The following is an 18712-nucleotide window of genomic DNA, read 5'->3' as shown; positions in this document are numbered from 1 at the left end:
AGACACCAGAGACACCAGAGGAGAGACCAGAGGAGACACCAGAGGAGAGACCAGAGGAGAGACCAGAGGAGACACTAGAGGAGATACCAGAGGAGACACCAGAGGAGAGACCAGAGGAGACACCAGAGGAGACACCAGAGGAGAGACCAGAGGAGAGACCAGAGGAGACACCAGAGGAGAGACCAGAGGAGAGACCAGATGAGAGACCAGAGGAGAGACCAGAGGAGAGACCAGAGGAGATAGTGTAACCTCTGCTCAGAACAGCCAAACAGTCCCTTGTTGTGCATAACATTAGATAATAGTTATATATTATATATTATTATTATATAAGTCCTTGTTTTGCAGGGGACCCCCTGGAACCACCTCAGGGACCCTGTACCCTACTTTGGGAACCACTAGTAGTGAGCAGTGTGTTTTAAAGTGAGGGTCGGGACATGCACGACGGACATGGGAGGATTACAACGGGTCCCCAAAATGATTCTCCCATGAAGCCAAAGCTCGATTGTAAATAGTTGCGTTTGAATAAAAGAACAGTAGTTTATCAGTCTAAGGCTACGTTCACACTGCAGGTCAAAGCAATTGGGACAAACCTGGTTAAATAAATTAAAAATTAAAATAAATACAGGTCTGATCTTTTGCAATGCGACCTCAGTCACGCGACTTTCATGCGACTTTTACATCGCTCTAGGTTGACATTTTGTCAAAGACATTTTTACGCCCATCTTCTTTATTGTTCATTTGTGCACGTGGGTCAGTTCAGGAGCGTGACCGGTTCACACTGGAATCTGATATTGGCCACATTTCAAAAATAATGTGAACAGCCTAAGAAAGAAAAAATCTGATCCAAGTAATAAATCAGAATTGAGTACTATAGGCCTGCAGTATGAACGTCTAAAAGCACAAGACATTTAGTACTATTACCCTACGCAACAATTCATGCATATAGCTTTAGTTTCAACATGGGGGGGGGGGGGGGGGGAGGTCGGCGGGTCGAGTGTCAAACACTTTCTGGTGTACAATTTGTGCCTTTTCTGCATCGATTTATGGTCCCGTAGGGTCCTATAAATGTGTTGACCCCTTTATTTTTTTTTGCCTGTTTTGGGGAGGGGGTTATCTTTCACATTAGCTATATTTTTATAGGGGGGGGCAAATGTACCTCTTCTCAATATTGAGGGGGACAACCCCCGCCCTAAATATGCGCCTATGCAACAATCAGCCAATTCACGTCTGGGCCATTTTGGAACATTTTCTTCTGAAAATGTAGTTCCCCAAGGGGGTAAAAAAAAGAAAAGGTTGAAAAACTACTACTGTGCCACAGTATGAGAGAATAAGCTACAATGACATCACTGTATATGTTCTCGTCTCCTGACAGGTGACATCGTAGTGGGACGGCAGGATATCATGCTGATGGGATGCATTCCTGAGCGCCCGGCCTGGGTTTTTATGAATGTCTCACAGGCCCGGGCATTTCTCAACGCTGTATTGATGTATTTGTACCTTGATGGGAACAGATGGTGTCAAGATAATAATACATTCAATGGCATGATGCAAGCATTCTTTGTCTAAATAAAACTTAAGAGTGTGCGTGTGCGTGTGTGTGTGTGTGTGTGTGTGTGTGTGTGTGTGTGTGTGTGTGTGTGTGCAGAGAAAAAGAGAGTCTGTGAGAAAGAGAGAGAGAGAGAGAGAGAGAGAGAGAGAGAGAGAGAGAGAGAGAGAGAGAGAGAGAGAGAGAGAGAGAGAGAGAGAGAGAGAGAGAGAGAGAGAGAGAGAGAGAGAGAGAGAGAGAGAGAGAGAGAGAGAGAGAGATACAAAGATAGCTATACGGAAGAAAATAAAGAGAAAGTGAGAGAGATGGATTGATGAACACAGGAAGAGAGAGAGAGAAGTACAAATGACACACAAACAGAGAGCTTGTCCAGGAAGGCGGGTGTGCGGAGACGGTCGCACCGCTGTTTCAATGATACCATCTAATGTATTCATCAGATCTAACCCCGGTGTCACACAAACTGAATAATGACTAACATTGCTATTCAAATTCCTCGTGGCTACGCCTCATAATAACTGGGCCCTTCTTGGTGCCACAGCTTCGCAAGGCCAGTCAGCAAAGCTGAATGGGGAGGGAGAATCATGAGGAATGTGCCATGGATTCAATGTCATTTTTTTAGGGCTTTGAAATTACCGTTAATACTTTGGCCTTTCATGGGGTGGGGGGTCACGTGTGGAAGTTTGTTCATTATTTAAAAAAAAAGTTGGATCAAAAATGTATTAATGAATGAATAAATAAAACAGTGTGTTCCATTCAATATCGTCCCCATCACATTCTCAGGAATACTTCAAATACAGAAATGTCTTGATCCTGTACTCTCTTGCTGTTCCGGTGTGAAGGATAAGCATCTGCTTATACTGTACTGAGTATTTTATTAACTTTAATTTAAGAATGTCATTGTAGCTACTAGCTACCGTGTTCAAAGTATTACAGGTTTACAAAATGTCAATGGACATTTAACATGGATTCTTTTAAAGGAACACTAAAAAAAAGGAATCTGATTTCATCTGCCCATAATCTCACACATATCCCCAAACTACAAAAACACAAGTTAGTGTTAGAGAGTTATTGAGTTAAAGAGTTGGAGCGTGTGATGTCACAAGTATTAAATACAGCACAGTGAAATGTACATTTTAAATATCATGGTATTTGCATGTGGCTTTGGACCTGTTACTCACTCACTAAGGTCCATTCTTTTTTCATTTACATCCAGCGTTCCAACTCTTTAACTCAAACCAAATCAATATGCGAACAAACTATGGTGCAGAACAAAATCACCTTTCGTCTTTTCGTGGGTGGAATATCCCTTTAACGCTGCTGTACACCCCTCCCGTTGCCACCTGCAGACTCCTGTTAAGACGCTCTGTTAAGTGTCCATTTAAAACGTTATGGTCTCTTCCCGCTCCGCTCGCCGCTTACGAAGAGAGGCGGAGGCTTGTGTTGCTTTTCACGAGCCTCAAACATTTGTATTGAAGTCGCGCTTTAAAACAACCATTCAGATAATTTTTTCTCGCCTACACCACGGACTGGTGATTTATGACGGTGTGTTTGACCTAGACCTAGTCCACCTAGATCAAATAGACTTGATATAGGGAGCAGGGTTTACAGACACACACGCGCTGGCCGTGCAGCTGCAGAGGCCGTAAAGCACTGGGTTTGTCATTGCGGCGTTGGTTCCAGTGTTCGGGCTGTATTGAACGTGACTTAAATCTTTATTCATGAGGCCGGTCTTAAACAGCGGGGACAGATACGACTAAAGCTCCTCTAGGCCGCCGCTTCCCCGGAGACGATGCCATGGCTCTTCTCCACCCAAAAGCCCCGGCAACGCCATCAAAGAGACACACCGGCAACAAAACAGAGATGTAACCATTAGTGGAATCACTCGTATATCCCCGGCGTTACGCTATATATCGCCTGCCCTTCCGCCGAGCGTGCTTACAGCTGATACGCGAGGTTTGCCTTTACGTTTAGACGTAGAACAAGCCCACGTTTATCGTCACTTAGCTGTCAAGCCGCTGTGATGGGACTCAGGAGCGGCTATTAGTCATGCATCTGAGAGGAGAGACGCCGGTACAAGGGGAGGTAGAAATCGAACATGTGGCTCTAATAGATACAAACGTGCGCACGTCCACACACACACATACAGTATACACACACACACACACACACACACACACACACACACACACACACACACACACACACACACACACACACATACACACATCCGCCTGGACTCCCTCCCCGCTCCTCTCCTCTCTGTCCCCAGCTGATAGGCAGATGGCGAGAGACACTCTGAGCCACTGACATGGGGGTGCATATAATTTAAAGCCTTGTTTGCATCTTAAAATACATCAGTACCATATTGACGTACAGTATACATCATGTCAGAGTGGGCCCTCTCGTTTGCAACCGGGCCCGGCCCGCTGTTCCATATGCATGGGGAGCCGCTGCCTCGTGAGAAGGTGCTACTTCTCCACATAATGAATGTGGCCTCTGCCCAGTCTGAAGGTCAACCTTCATTTGTGTATAATGGCGGAGAGTCAACTGTTTTCCAAATGAGACGTATGCAGAACAGACTGCACAGTAAATATTGAAATCACCTCTGGGTTGTTTGTGTGATAAATTCCCCCACAAATCAGGTGCCGCTCAGAGGAGCACTGCAGTCTGTCCCCCTCTCGCTCTCGTTCTCTCTCTCTCTCTCTCTCTCTCTCTCTCTCTCTCTCTCTCTCTCTATCTATGGGTGGTGGTATCTAGGGGTGGTGGTATCTATGGGTGGTGGTATCAAGGGGTGGCGGTATCTAGCGGTGGTGGTATCTATGGGTGGTGGTATCTAGCGGTGTGGTATCTAGGGGTGGTGGTATCTATGGGTGGTGGTATCTAGGGGTGGTGGTATCTATGGGTGGTGGTATCTATGGGTGGTGGTATCTAGGGGTGGTGGTATCTATGGGTGGTGGTATCTAGCGGTGGTGGTATCTAGGGGTGGTGGTATCTAGCGGTGGTGGTATCTAGGGGTGGTGGTATCTATGGGTGGTGGTATCTAGCGGTGGTGGTATCTAGGGGTGGTGGTATCTAGGGGTGGTGGTATCTAGCGGTGGTGGTATCTAGGGGTGGTGGTATCAAGGGGTGGTGGTATCAAGGGGTGGTGGTATCTAGGGGTGGCGATATCTAGGGGTGGCGATATCTAGGGGTGGTGGTATCTATGGGTGGTGGTATCAAGGGGTGGTGGTATCAAGGGGTGGTGGTATCTAGGGGTGGCGATATCTAGGGGTGGCGATATCTAGGGGTGGTGGTATCTAGGGGTGGCGGTATCTATGGGTGGTGGTATCTAGGGGTGGTGGTATCTAGGGGTGGTGGTATCAAGGGGTGGTGGTATCTAGGGGTGGCGATATCTAGGGGTGGTGGTATCTAGGGGTGGCGGTATCTAGGGGTGGCGGTATCTAGGGGTGGCGGTATCTAGGGGTGGCGGTATCTAGCGGTGGTGGTATCTAGGGGTGGTGGTATCTAGGGGTGGTGGTATCTAGTGGTGGTGATATCAAGGGGTGGTGGTATCAAGGGGTGGTGGTATCTAGTGGTGGTGGTATCAAGGGGTGGTGGTATCTAGTGGTGGTGGTATCAAGGGGTGGTGGTATCAAGGGGTGGTGGTATCTAGGGGTGGTGGTATCTAGGGGTGGTGGTATCTAGGGGTGGTGGTATCTAGGGGTGGTGGTATCTAGGGGTGGTGGTATCTAGTGGTGGTGGTATCTAGGGGTGGTGGTATCTAGTGGTGGTGGTATCTAGGGGTGGTGGTATCTAGGGGTGGTGGTATCTAGGGGTGGTGGTATCTAGGTGTGGTGGTATCTAGGGGTGGTGGTATCTAGGGGTGGCGGTATCTAAGGGTGGTGGTATCTAGGTGTGGTGGTATCTAGGGGTGGTGGTATCTAGGGGTGGTGGTATCTAGGGGTGGTGGTATCTAGGTGTGGTGGTATCTAGGGGTGGTGGTATCTAGGGGTGTTGGTATCAAGGGGTGGCGGTATCTAGGGGTGGCGATATCTAGGGGTGGTGGTATCTAGGGGTGGTGGTATCAAGTGGTGGTGGTATCTAGGAGTGGTGGTATCTAGGGGTGGCGGTATCTAGGGGTGGCGGTATCTAGGGGTGGCGATATCTAGGGGTGGTGGTATCTAGGGGTGGCGATATCTAGGGGTGGTGGTATCTAGGGGTGGTGGTATCTAGGGGTGGTGGTATCAAGTGGTGGTGGTATCTAGGAGTGGTGGTATCTAGGGGTGGTGGTATCTAGGGGTGGTGGTATCTAGGTGTGGTGGTATCTAGGGGTGGTGGTATCTAGGGGTGGTGGTATCTAAGGGTGGTGGTATCTAGGTGTGGTGGTATCTAGGGGTGGTGGTATCAAGGGGTGGTGGTATCTAGGAGTGGTGGTATCAAGTGGTGGTGGTATCTAGGGGTGGCGGTATCTAGGGGTGGTGGTATCTAGGGGTGGTGGTATCTAGGGGTGGCGGTATCTAGGGGTGGTGGTATCTAGGGGTGGCGGTATCTAGCGGTGGCGGTATCTAGGGGTGGTGGTATCTAGGGGTGGCGGTATCTAGGGGTGGTGGTATCTAGGGGTGGTGGTATCTAGGAGTGGTGGTATCTAGGGGTGGTGGTATCTAGGGGTGGCGGTATCTAGGGGTGGTGGTATCTAGGGGTGGCGGTATCTAGGGGTGGTGGTATCTAGGGGTGGTGGTATCTAGGAGTGGTGGTATCTAGGGGTGGTGGTATCTAGGGGTGGCGGTATCTAGGGGTGGTGGTATCTAGGAGTGGTGGTATCTAGGGGTGGTGGTATCTAGGGGTGGTGGTATCTAGGAGTGGTGGTATCTAGCGGTGGTGGTATCTAGGTGTGGTGGTATCTAGGTGTGGTGGTATCTAGGTGTGGTGGTATCTAGGGGTGGTGGTATCTAGGGGTGGTGGTATCTAGCGGTGGTGTTATCTAGCGGTGGTGGTATCTAGGAGTGGTGGTATCTAGCGGTGGTGTTATCTAGGGGTGGCGGTATCTAGGGGTGGTGGTATCTAGCGGTGGTGGTATCTAGGGGTGGCGGTATCTAGGGGTGGCGGTATCTAGGAGTGGTGGTATCTAGCGGTGGTGGTATCTAGGGGTGGTGGTATCTAGGGGTGGTGGTATCTAGGGGTGGTGGTATCTAGGAGTGGTGGTATCTAGGGGTGGTGGTATCTAGCGGTGGTGTTATCTAGCGGTGGTGGTATCTAGGAGTGGTGGTATCTAGCGGTGGTGTTATCTAGGGGTGGCGGTATCTAGGGGTGGTGGTATCTAGCGGTGGTGGTATCTAGGGGTGGCGGTATCTAGGGGTGGCGGTATCTAGGAGTGGTGGTATCTAGCGGTGGTGGTATCTAGTGGTGGTGGTATCTAGGGGTGGTGGTATCTAGCGGTGGTGGTATCTAGGGGTGGCGGTATCTAGGGGTGGCGGTATCTAGGAGTGGTGGTATCTAGCGGTGGTGGTATCTAGTGGTGGTGGTATCTAGGAGTGGTGGTATCTAGGAGTGGTGGTATCTAGGGGTGGTGGTATCAAGGGGTGGTGGTATCTAGCGGTGGTGGTATCTAGCGGTGGTGGTATCTAGGGGTGGTGGTATCAAGGGGTGGTGGTATCTAGCGGTGGTGGTATCTAGCGGTGGTGGTATCTAGGAGTGGTGGTATCTAGGGGTGGTTGTATCTAGGAGTGGTGGTATCTAGGAGTGGTGGTATCTAGCGGTGGTGGTATCTAGGAGTGGTGGTATCTAGCGGTGGTGGTATCTAGTGGTGGTGGTATCTAGTGGTGGTGGTATCTAGGAGTGGTGGTATCTAGGGGTGGCGGTATCTAAGGGTGGTGGTATCTAGGGGTGGTGGTATCTAGGGGTGGTGGTATCTAAGGGTGGTGGTATCTAGGGGTGGTGGTATCTAGCGGTGGTGGTATCTAGGGGTGGCGGTATCTAGGGGTGGCGGTATCTAGGAGTGGTGGTATCTAGCGGTGGTGGTATCTAGTGGTGGTGGTATCTAGGAGTGGTGGTATCTAGGAGTGGTGGTATCTAGGGGTGGTGGTATCAAGGGGTGGTGGTATCTAGCGGTGGTGGTATCTAGCGGTGGTGGTATCTAGGGGTGGTGGTATCAAGGGGTGGTGGTATCTAGCGGTGGTGGTATCTAGGTGTGGTGGTATCTAGGGGTGGTGGTATCTAGGAGTGGTGGTATCTAGGAGTGGTGGTATCTAGCGGTGGTGGTATCTAGGAGTGGTGGTATCTAGGAGTGGTGGTATCTAGGTGTGGTGGTATCTAGGAGTGGTGGTATCTAGCGGTGGTGGTATCTAGGAGTGGTGGTATCTAGGAGTGGTGGTATCTAGGTGTGGTGGTATCTAGGGGTGGTGGTATCTAGGGGTGGTGGTATCTAGGGGTGGTGGTATCTAGGGGTGGTGGTATCTAGGAGTGGTGGTATCTAGGGGTGGTGGTATCTAGCGGTGGTGGTATCTAGGGGTGTTGGTATCTAGGAGTGGTGGTATCTAGGGGTGGTGGTATCTAGCGGTGGTGGTATCTAGGGGTGGCGGTATCTAGGGGTGGCGGTATCTAGGGGTGGTGGTATCTAGCGGTGGTGGTATCTAGGGGTGGTGGTATCTAGGGGTGGTGGTATCTAGGGGTGGTGGTATCTAGGGGTGGTGGTATCTAGCGGTGGTGGTATCTAGGAGTGGTGGTATCTAGGGGTGGTGGTATCTAGGGGTGGTGGTATCTAGGGGTGGTGGTATCAAGGGGTGGTGGTATCTAGGGGTGGTGGTATCTAGGGGTGGTGGTATCTAGCGGTGGTGGTATCTAGGGGTGGCGATATCTAGGGGTGGTGGTATCTAGGGGTGGTGGTATCTAGGGGTGGTGGTATCTAGGGGTGGTGGTATCTAGGGGTGGTGGTATCTAGCGGTGGTGGTATCTAGGGGTGGTGGTATCTAGCGGTGGTGGTATCTAGGGGTGGTGGTATCTAGGGGTGGTGGTATCTAGGGGTGGTGGTATCTAGGGGTGGTGGTATCTAGGGGTGGTGGTATCTAGGGGTGGTGGTATCTAGGGGTGGTGGTATCTAGCGGTGGTGGTATCTAGGGGTGGCGATATCTAGGGGTGGTGGTATCTAGGGGTGGTGGTATCTAGGGGTGGTGGTATCTAGCGGTGGTGGTATCTAGGTGTGGTGGTATCTAGGGGTGGTGGTATCTAGGGGTGGTGGTATCTAGGGGTGGCGGTATCTAGGGGTGGTGGTATCTAGGGGTGGTGGTATCTAGGGGTGGTGGTATCTAGGGGTGGTGGTATCTAGGGGTGGTGGTATCTAGGGGTGGTGGTATCTAGGGGTGGTGGTATCTAGGGGTGGCGATATCTAGGGGTGGTGGTATCTAAGGGTGGTGGTATCTAGGGGTGGTGGTATCTAGGGGTGGCGATATCTAGGGGTGGTGGTATCTAGGGGTGGTGGTATCTAGGGGTGGTGGTATCTAGGGGTGGCGATATCTAGGGGTGGTGGTATCTAGGGGTGGCGATATCTAGGGGTGGTGGTATCTAGTGGTGGTGGTATCAAGGGGTGGCGGTATCTAGCGGTGGTGGTATCTAGGGGTGGTGGTATCTAGGGGTGGCGGTATCTAGGGGTGGTGGTATCTAGGGGTGGTGGTATCTAGGGGTGGTGGTATCTAGCGGTGGTGGTATCTAGGGGTGGTGGTATCTAGGGGTGGCGATATCTAGGGGTGGTGGTATCTAGGGGTGGCGATATCTAGGGGTGGTGGTATCTAGGGGTGGCGATATCTATGGGTGGTGGTATCTAGTGGTGGTGGTATCAAGGGGTGGCGGTATCTAGCGGTGGTGGTATCTAGGGGTGGTGGTATCTAGGGGTGGCGGTATCTAGGGGTGGTGGTATCTAGGGGTGGTGGTATCTAGGGGTGGTGGTATCTAGGGGTGGTGGTATCTAGGGGTGGTGGTATCTAGGGGTGGTGGTATCTAGGGGTGGCGATATCTAGGGGTGGTGGTATCTAAGGGTGGTGGTATCTAGGGGTGGTGGTATCTAGGGGTGGTGGTATCTAGGGGTGGTGGTATCTAGGGGTGGCGATATCTAGGGGTGGTGGTATCTAGGGGTGGTGGTATCTAGGGGTGGCGATATCTAGGGGTGGTGGTATCTATGGGTGGTGGTATCTAGGGGTGGTGGTATCTAGGGGTGGCGATATCTAGGGGTGGTGGTATCTAGGGGTGGCGATATCTAGGGGTGGTGGTATCTAGTGGTGGTGGTATCTAGGGGTGGCGATATCTAGGGGTGGTGGTATCTAGTGGTGGTGGTATCTAGTGGTGGTGGTATCTAGGGGTGGTGATATCTAGGGGTGGTGGTATCAAGGGGTGGCGGTATCTAGCGGTGGTGGTATCTAGGGGTGGCGGTATCTAGCGGTGGTGGTATCTAGGGGTGGCGGTATCTAGCGGTGGTGGTATCTAGGGGTGGTGGTATCTAGGGGTGGTGGTATCTAGGGGTGGTGGTATCTAGGGGTGGTGGTATCTAGCGGTGGTGTTATCTAGGGGTGGTGGTATCTAGGGGTGGTGGTATCTAGGGGTGGTGTTATCTAGGGGTGGTGGTATCTAGGGGTGGTGGTATCTAGGGGTGGTGGTATCTAGGGGTGGTGGTATCTAGGGGTGGTGGTATCTAGGGGTGGTGGTATCTAGCGGTGGTGTTATCTAGGGGTGGTGGTATCTAGGGGTGGTGGTATCTAGGGGTGGTGGTATCTAGGGGTGGTGGTATCTAGGGGTGGTGGTATCTAGGGGTGGTGGTATCTAGGGGTGGTGGTATCTAGGGGTGGTGGTATCTAGGGGTGGTGGTATCTAGGGGTGGTGGTATCTAGGGGTGGTGGTATCTAGGTGTGGTGGTATCTAGGGGTGGTGGTATCTAGCGGTGGTGGTATCTAGGGGTGGTGGTATCTAGGGGTGGCGGTATCAAGGGGTGGTGGTATCTAGGGGTGGTGGTATCTAGGGGTGGTGGTATCTAGGGGTGGTGGTATCTAGCGGTGGTGGTATCTAGGGGTGGTGGTATCTAGTGGTGGTGGTATCTAGCGGTGGTGGTATCTAGGGGTGGTGGTATCTAGGAGTGGTGGTATCTAGGGGTGGTGGTATCTAGGGGTGGTGGTATCTAGGGGTGGTGGTATCTAGTGGTGGTGGTATCTAGCGGTGGTGGTATCTAGTGGTGGTGGTATCTAGCGGTGGTGGTATCTAGCGGTGGTGGTATCTAGGGGTGGTGGTATCTAGGGGTGGTGGTATCTAGGGGTGGTGGTATCTAGGTGTGGTGGTATCTAGCGGTGGTGGTATCTAGGGGTGGTGGTATCTAGGGGTGGTGGTATCTAGGGGTGGTGGTATCTAGGTGTGGTGGTATCTAGCGGTGGTGGTATCTAGGGGTGGTGGTATCTAGGGGTGGTGGTATCTAGGGGTGGTGGTATCTAGGGGTGGTGGTATCTAGGGGTGGTGGTATCTAGGGGTGGTGGTATCTAGGGGTGGTGGTATCTAGCGGTGGTGGTATCTAGGGGTGGTGGTATCTAGGGGTGGTGGTATCTAGGGGTGGTGGTATCTAGGGGTGGTGGTATCTAGGGGTGGTGGTATCTAGCGGTGGTGGTATCTAGGGGTGGTGGTATCTAGGGGTGGTGGTATCTAGGGGTGGTGGTATCTAGCGGTGGTGGTATCTAGCGGTGGTGGTATCTAGGGGTGGTGGTATCTAGTGGTGGTGATATCTAGGGGTGGTGGTATCTAGGGGTGGTGGTATCTAGGGGTGGTGGTATCTAGCGGTGGTGGTATCTAGGGGTGGTGGTATCTAGCGGTGGTGGTATCTAGGGGTGGTGGTATCTAGGGGTGGTGGTATCTAGGGGTGGTGGTATCTAGGGGTGGTGGTATCTAGCGGTGGTGGTATCTAGGGGTGGTGGTATCTAGGTGTGGTGGTATCTAGGGGTGGTGGTATCTAGGGGTGGTGGTATCTAGGGGTGGTGGTATCTAGGGGTGGTGGTATCTAGGGGTGGTGGTATCTAGGGGTGGTGGTATCTAGGGGTGGTGGTATCTAGGGGTGGTGGTATCAAGGCTTGGAGGTCAGGTGTCTCAACAAGCTGTTAACCTTGAGGTCGATTTGCCCACCGGCGCGCCGCGCTACTGTGCCGACCTCTAGCGGCTCGGGTGTGCATATTTTTAATACTATATATATATCGAATTAAAGCCCTATTTGTTGCCTGTCGATTGCCGTTTCAGGCGACAAAATACAAAGACAAAGAACCGCTCAGCGGTTCTAGAGTTACATGCCGATAAGTGAGGCGTGCACCGAAGTACACGGCAGACTTTTCTTTTTTTCCGAATACCATCCGCGACTCCCGAGGCTCTACCTCCGTCAATCATTTGGCGACCGTGGGAATTATTGGACAGGGTTGTAAGCAATGAGTCTGGCTTTCCAATGATACCCCACGTGGGAATAAGCGAATCAGGGATCTAGGTGAAAAGTCACGAGCGCAAACAGAAAGAGAAATGTCCGCGGAATGCATTGGAGTCGATGAGGAAATCGTTTTCTGCAGCCTTTTTTTTTCTAATTTTTTACCAAAATCGCTACTAATCACTCATTTCTGAACGGATTCTATGGAATTTGGACATGTACTACACAAGACTTCAGGCTATGGACCCGGGGTGTTTTTAAAATTTGTTGGGAAATACTACTTCTGGACTACTAACTACCACAGAAACATGTGAGTAACAAGTTTTTCTACAACTCAAGTTGAGACCTATGTTACTCTATTTCATTAGCACTAAAAGTGAATTTTCTTTATTGTATCAGATACTTCAGAATGTCATATTTCAAAGGAGACCAGGCTCATGCATGTGCTATAAGTATAAAATATAGTATTTTGGTTTGCAAAGAAAGTATGCAGTCCTCAAGTTCAAGTAAAACTATTTCCACTTTTGGGGGCTCCAGTTAAGAGGTTAAGGAAGGCCAGCTAGGTCATCAGGTTGGAACTGGACAGTGTGGAGGCAGTGGTGAAGAGGAGGATGCATTTATTAATATTAGTAGTATTCGTTTTAAAATTATAGATAAAATGAACAGAGCGGAATAAATTCTTTTGACAACTAAAATGGAATCAGTTCATCCTTGAGTCCGAGTGGACGTTTGTGTCAAATTTGAAAAAATTCCCTCAAGGCGTTCCTGAGATATTGCGTTCAAGAGAATGGGACGGATTTGAGGTCAAAGTGACCTTGACCTTTGACCACCAAAATCGAATCAGTACATCCTTGAGTCCAAGGGGACTTTTCTGCCAAATTTGAAGAAATTCCCCGAAGGCGTTCTTGAGATATAGTATTCATGAGAATGGGACAGAGGGACAACCTGAAAATGCCTCGAGACGTAACAAATGTGTACGGTAGTCAATGGTGAGAGACAAATAATAATTAGATTTTGCCGTGAATTAGACATAATGACGCTTGGTGACAATTACACTTTTTTTTTTTTTTTATATATCTTTTTCCCCCTCCTTTTTCCTCCGATTTTCTCCCATCCCAATGTTAGTCGTTATGCCAATTCCCAATCCCCTTCCTGGTCGCTGCGCACTTACCCCCCACAGTTGGTCTGGGAGAGTGGAGACTATCACGTGCTTCCTCCGACACACGTCTAGCCAATCAACCGCTTCTTTTCACCTGGCAGCGCGGACTCTCACTGAGAGGGTGTAACGTGTGGAAGGATCACACTATCCCCCTTAGATCCTATCTGCGCTGAGCAGGCGCCCCAACCGAACTGTAGGAGTCGCTGTTTACAACGACCCGGACCCACCCCGCCAGCTTCTCCCACCCTCTAATACTGCCAATTGTATTAGTGTGAACGGCCAGCCAAGCTGGTGACAACGCCGGAGCTGTGAGCTGGATTCGAACAGGCGAATCCAGCCGCTCCGGTGTTGGTGACGAACGCAATCTCCGCTACGCCACCTGACCGCCCTGACAATTACACTTTTAACTTGACAAACATCACGTGTAATAAATGGCCCAATTCAACAGGGTCCCACATCGGCCCAGCGGACTCTCTATACGCGTGTGAAAGAAGCCAACGACTTAATCCCACATCATGTGAATTCTACGAGTGAACAAATGCCAGCGTGATGTCGATTCATTCGATTGTGAACCAGCTAGAAATGATCTCTTCGCCATTCTTCATCTATCATTCTGCTCCAGCCTCCACCCTGTCTTTGACTAAGTGACACACTCCATAAATCGACGCCTTTGTTCTGATAATTGTTTCATTTCACCGGATCAATCGTCACATTGCACATAACACACACCTCCGTACAGTAGCTGTAATGAGGGAGCGCTGAGATGTTGTCGCCCCGGCAACAAGTCTATTAAACCACTGGACGCCTGAACGTCAACAAGACCAATCCCACTCAATGCTAATCTGCATTCATTACTATGCAAACAAAACAATCCTGCCTCATATATTCTTTTCAAAGTCACCTTTAGATTCAGACACTTCTCCCCCGTATAGACGCACAGCCAAGACAGAACCCCCTCTTGGCTACAAAAACAAACACTGCAACCAAGGTTGCGTGCAGGGGAGACACAACGCCCAAAACAGAGAAGGGAACATTTCAACAGATAGAGAATAGCATGCCACTGTCACACAGGGAGCAGAAAACAGCAAATAACAGAGACAAGGTCTGATGGTAGCCCTTGGAGCAGCTGTCATATTAATATAATGAAGGATCTATTAATATGCAAAGGAAGCGGCAGCAGACTGGCTTAACGCTGTCATGCCTCTGCATATTGTCAGGATCTTCATCATTAATTAACATGCTAGCTGCCCCATACCTGCGCCAATGTCAGAACATTCTTACAACAAACAGCCCAATGCATGTGCCCTCCGCAACTAACTGGCATAATTAAATTAAAATCAGATTAACTTCACATCAGTACACAAAAAAGACCGACTTTATGGCTTTCTCTTGGCTGGCGAATAAAAAAGAAAAGCAGCGCTTATCTCTGTTAGGTTGGTTTTTCCCGTCTCTGTTAGGGACGGCACCGCGGGCGGCTCTGAACACACTCTTTATTTACCGGACACACGCCTGCTAAGCAGGGGAGAGACGGTCCACGTCAATGAGCACACGGGACGCCTCGCGTTACGCACGGGCTGCCTGCCGGCGTCACGGCGCTGACAAAGAGAGGGTTGGGGAGCGCCGCGGCTCGTAGGTAGTACTGCGTCACTTGACCCCAGCGCCACTGGCATCACGACAAAATTCAGCATCAATTACCGAGCGCGCTGACCCTCATGACGAGCGGGGGACCGGAGGAGGAAGAGGAGAAGGGGGGGGGGGGGGGGGGGGGACGACGACGCTAAAACGACCTAGTGGATCCCCTGGGTCTGGATCAGGGAGGGAGCGGATCGCTGGAGATGAGATGATTCACTCTTTTTTGACGCCCGACGCGCCGATCGCACGAGACGACTATAATCCGACGTGACGGGGGGAGAAACCCGCGCGGACGGACAGAGAAGAAGACAGACGTGTGTCTTTATCAGTAAAGTACAGCCTGTACCCTGCTGCTAAGGCGCAGGTGAGATTCATTTCTCTAATGGTAAATGCAGAACTCCTGTGTTATTCAAAAGGGTGAAGCGATATCTAGGGACATAAATGAATTATATGGAAGCTGCTGCTTAAGTAGTGACCAGAGTGTGAGTGGGGCCCTCTCTCCACTCTAAAGGAGATGTCATCTCAGTGTGGTGTCAGTCCACAGCAAATAATCCGATTTGGGGGCCAATCTGCCTGTAATGCATCAGCAACTGGAAAGACTCCAGAACAACCCCCCCCCCCCCCCCCCCCCCCCCAGGGGCATATGCGCTTGCACACACAGACATGCACACACACACACACACACACACACACACACACACTACCTGTAAAGGGTATTTCATTAAATGGAAACCTAAGCATATTAAGATGTCCTTTCCTAAATGGAACCGGTGTCAAGGGCAAAAGATACATATGTTAACAGTGTGCCTGTGCTCCTGGTGGATAGTGTGAAGAACGCACTTTTTCACACACACACACACACACACACACACACACACACACACACACACACACACACACACACACACACACACACACACACACACACACACACACACACACACACACACACACACACACACACACACACACACACACAACACACACACACACACACACACACACACACACGCACATGCACACGCACACGCACACACATGCACACACACACACATCTTACAGTGAACCCTAATATTTAAAAAGGCTCTACCGGTTGAGCAAAGTTTGCTTAAAGGAATAAAAACAAACAAAAGTCCTAAAATAGGGGCACATATTAGGGTGAGTGAAGTGTACATGTATTGGTGCTGTCAGCTCCATGCGCCCCGGGCAGCTCAGGGACCGGGTTATTGAACAGTTTAGCGTGTTCTGTGCATGCCATCACGACAGGGAGACTTCTGCCAAATTTTGGGTAAATGCAGTCAGCTGGTCCAGGGGTGATGGAGGGGGGTGTCTGGCTGGTCCGGAGGGGGGGGGGGGTCTGGCTGGAGGGAGGGGGGGTGTCCTGGCTGGTCAGGGGGTGATGGGGGGGTGACTGGTCCAGGGGGTGTCTGACTGGTCCAGGGGGTGATGGAGGAGGGGGGTGGTGTCTGACTGGTCCAGGGGGTGATGGAGGAGGGGGGTGGTGTCTGACTGGTCCAGGGGGTGATGGAGGAGGGGGGGTGTCTGACTGGTCCAGGGGGTGATGGGGGGGTCTGGCTGGTCTAGGGGGTGATGGAGGAGGGGGGTGGTGTCTGACTGGTCCAGGGGGTGATGGGGGGGGTCTGGCTGGTCTAGGGGGTGATGGAGGAGGGGGGTGGTGTCTGACTGGTCCAGGGGGTGATGGAGGAGGGGGGGGTGTCTGACTGGTCCAGGGGGTGATGGGGGGGTCTGGCTGGTCTAGGGGGTGATGGAGGAGGGGGGTGGTGTCTGGATGGTCCAGGGGGCGATGAGGGGTGTCCGGCTCGTCCAGGGGGGTTATGGGGTCTGGCTGGTCCAGGGGGTGATGGAGGAGGGGGGTGTCTGGCTGGTCCAGGGGTGATGGAGGAGGGGGGTGTCTGGCTGGTCCAGGGGTGATGGAGGAGGGGGGTGTCTGGCTGGTCCAGGGGGGTTATGGGGGTCTGGCTGGTCCAGGGGGTGATGGAGGAGGGGGGTGTCTGGCTGGTCCAGGGGTGATGGAGGAGGGGGGTGTCTGGCTGGTCCAGGGGGGTTATGGGGTCTGGCTGGTCCAGGGGGTGATGGAGGAGGGGGTGTCTGGCTGGTCCAGGGGGGTTATGGGGGTCTGGCTGGTCCAGGGGGTGATGGAGGAGGGGGGTGTCTGGCTGGTCCAGGGGGGTTATGGGGGTCTGGCTGGTCCAGGGGGTGATGGAGGAGGGGGGTGTCTGGCTGGTCCAGGGGGGTTATGGGGGTCTGGCTGGTCCAGGGGGTGATGGAGGAGGGATGTGTGTCTGGATGGTCCAGGGGCGATGAGGGGTGTCCGGCTCGTCCAGGGGGTGATGGAGGAGGGGGGTGTCTGGCTTGTCCAGGGGGGTGATATGGGTCTGGCTGGTCCAGGGGGTGATGGAGGAGGGGGGTGTCTGGCTGGTCCAGGGGGTGATGGAGGAGGGGGGTGTCTGGCTGGTCCAGGGGTGATGGAGGAGGGGGGTGTCTGGCTGGTCCAGGGGTGATGGAGGAGGGGGGTGTCTGGCTGGTCCAGGGGTGATGGAGGAGGGGGGTGTCTGACTGGTCCAGGGGGGTTATGGGGGTCTGGCTGGTCCAGGGGGTGATGGAGGAGGGGGGGGGGGGGGGTCTGGCTGGTCCAGGGGGTGATTGAGGAGGGGGGTGGTCTGGCTGGTCCAGGGGGTGATGGAGGAGGGGGGTGTCTGGCTGGTCCAGGGGGTGAAGGGGGGTGTCCTGGCTGGTCTAGGGGGTGATGGGGGGTCTGGCTGGTCCAGGGGGTGATGGGGGGTGTCTGGCTGGTCTAGGGGGTGATGGGGGGTCTGGCTGGTCCAGGGGGTGATGGGGGGTGTCCAGCTCGTCCAGGGGGTGAAGGGAGTCTGGCTGGTCGAGGGGGGTGATAGGGGTCTGGCTGGTCAGGGGGTGATGGAGGAGGGGGGTGTCTGGCTGGTCCAAGGAGGCACCAGCAGGTCATTCATTTGCAAATCTACCACCAGAGGGAAGTGACACGTCTTCGTCCTCTCTGGTGCCTTGTGGAGTCGACTGAGTCGTAGAATATTTGGTAGCGCCTCGGGAAGAACCCCCAGCTAACTTGTGTGAAAAAGGCTCTAATAGGACATGACACAATGGTGTAACTATTTCTGGATGTCAGTTTTTACGATCAATCAATTAACAAGTTTGGACACGGGTGGGAAGATAAATTAGCCGCCTAGTTAGTTTATATCATGCTTAAGCGTGGACATTTTATATCGTCATTAATCTGTCAATATTTGTTACTCAGACCACATCAAATGCATCGTACTGTAATACAAACAATAAATGGTTTTAATTAGAAACAGTAAATTGTTGAGAAAAAAAAGAAAGAAAGTTGCGTTTCACCAGAAGGCTAGAGGCGGTTATGAGAAGACGAAGAAGAAGAAGAAGAAGAAGAAGAAGAAGAAGAAGAAGAAAGAAGAAGAAGAAGAAGAAGAAGAAGAAGAAGAAGAAGAAGAAGAAGAAGAAGAAGAAGAAGAAGAAGAAGAAGAAGAAGAAGAAGAAGAGAGAAGAAGAAGAAGAAGCAGAAGAAGAAGAAAAAAAAAAAAAAAAAAACTCAATTACTTTATCTGTGTCCCCCTGAATACCCGACTAAATGTCAAGATCACACAGTCCCTCTGGGCTTAAAGGGGATGATATCAAAGGATCCTCTGTTGCTTTATGTTCCACTAAATAAAACCTCTCTTTCTCGTCGCCGTCCTTCCATGTGTTCGCTGTGGCCTTTAAGTTCCTCCTCCTTTCCGCAGTTAAGATATAGATATATAGTAGGAGACCTCACCCCATTCCCAGGGTTCAAAGCGGACGCCCGTCTGTGAGCCACCATTGTTGAGGGTATGTGTGTGTGTGTGTGTGTATACTATTATGTGTGTGTGTGTGTGTGTGTGCACTTTCTGAATTTCAAACACCCTCGCGAACACAAAGA

The 18712-nt window shown here is 51.5% G+C and overlaps 1 protein-coding gene across 1 annotated transcript in view; it reads right to left on the bottom strand.

The window, feature by feature from the left end:
- Positions 1-18712, bottom strand: part of dachd (dachshund d) — a 129559-nt gene that overhangs the window by 94729 nt on the left and 16118 nt on the right. The window contains exon 2 of the mRNA XM_084311471.1: positions 16430-16986. Coding sequence (XP_084167597.1) covers positions 16430-16986 — 557 coding nt within the window. The remainder of the gene's footprint in view (positions 1-16429; positions 16987-18712) is intronic.

The sequence above is a fragment of the Notolepis coatsorum genome (assembly GCF_963971535.1).
Source record: "Notolepis coatsorum genome assembly, chromosome: 3".
In the NCBI taxonomy this organism is placed as follows: domain Eukaryota; kingdom Metazoa; phylum Chordata; class Actinopteri; order Aulopiformes; family Paralepididae; genus Notolepis; species Notolepis coatsorum.
The sequence above is the reverse complement of the archived record's forward strand: the minus strand, read 5'-3'. Positions and strand labels throughout refer to the sequence as shown.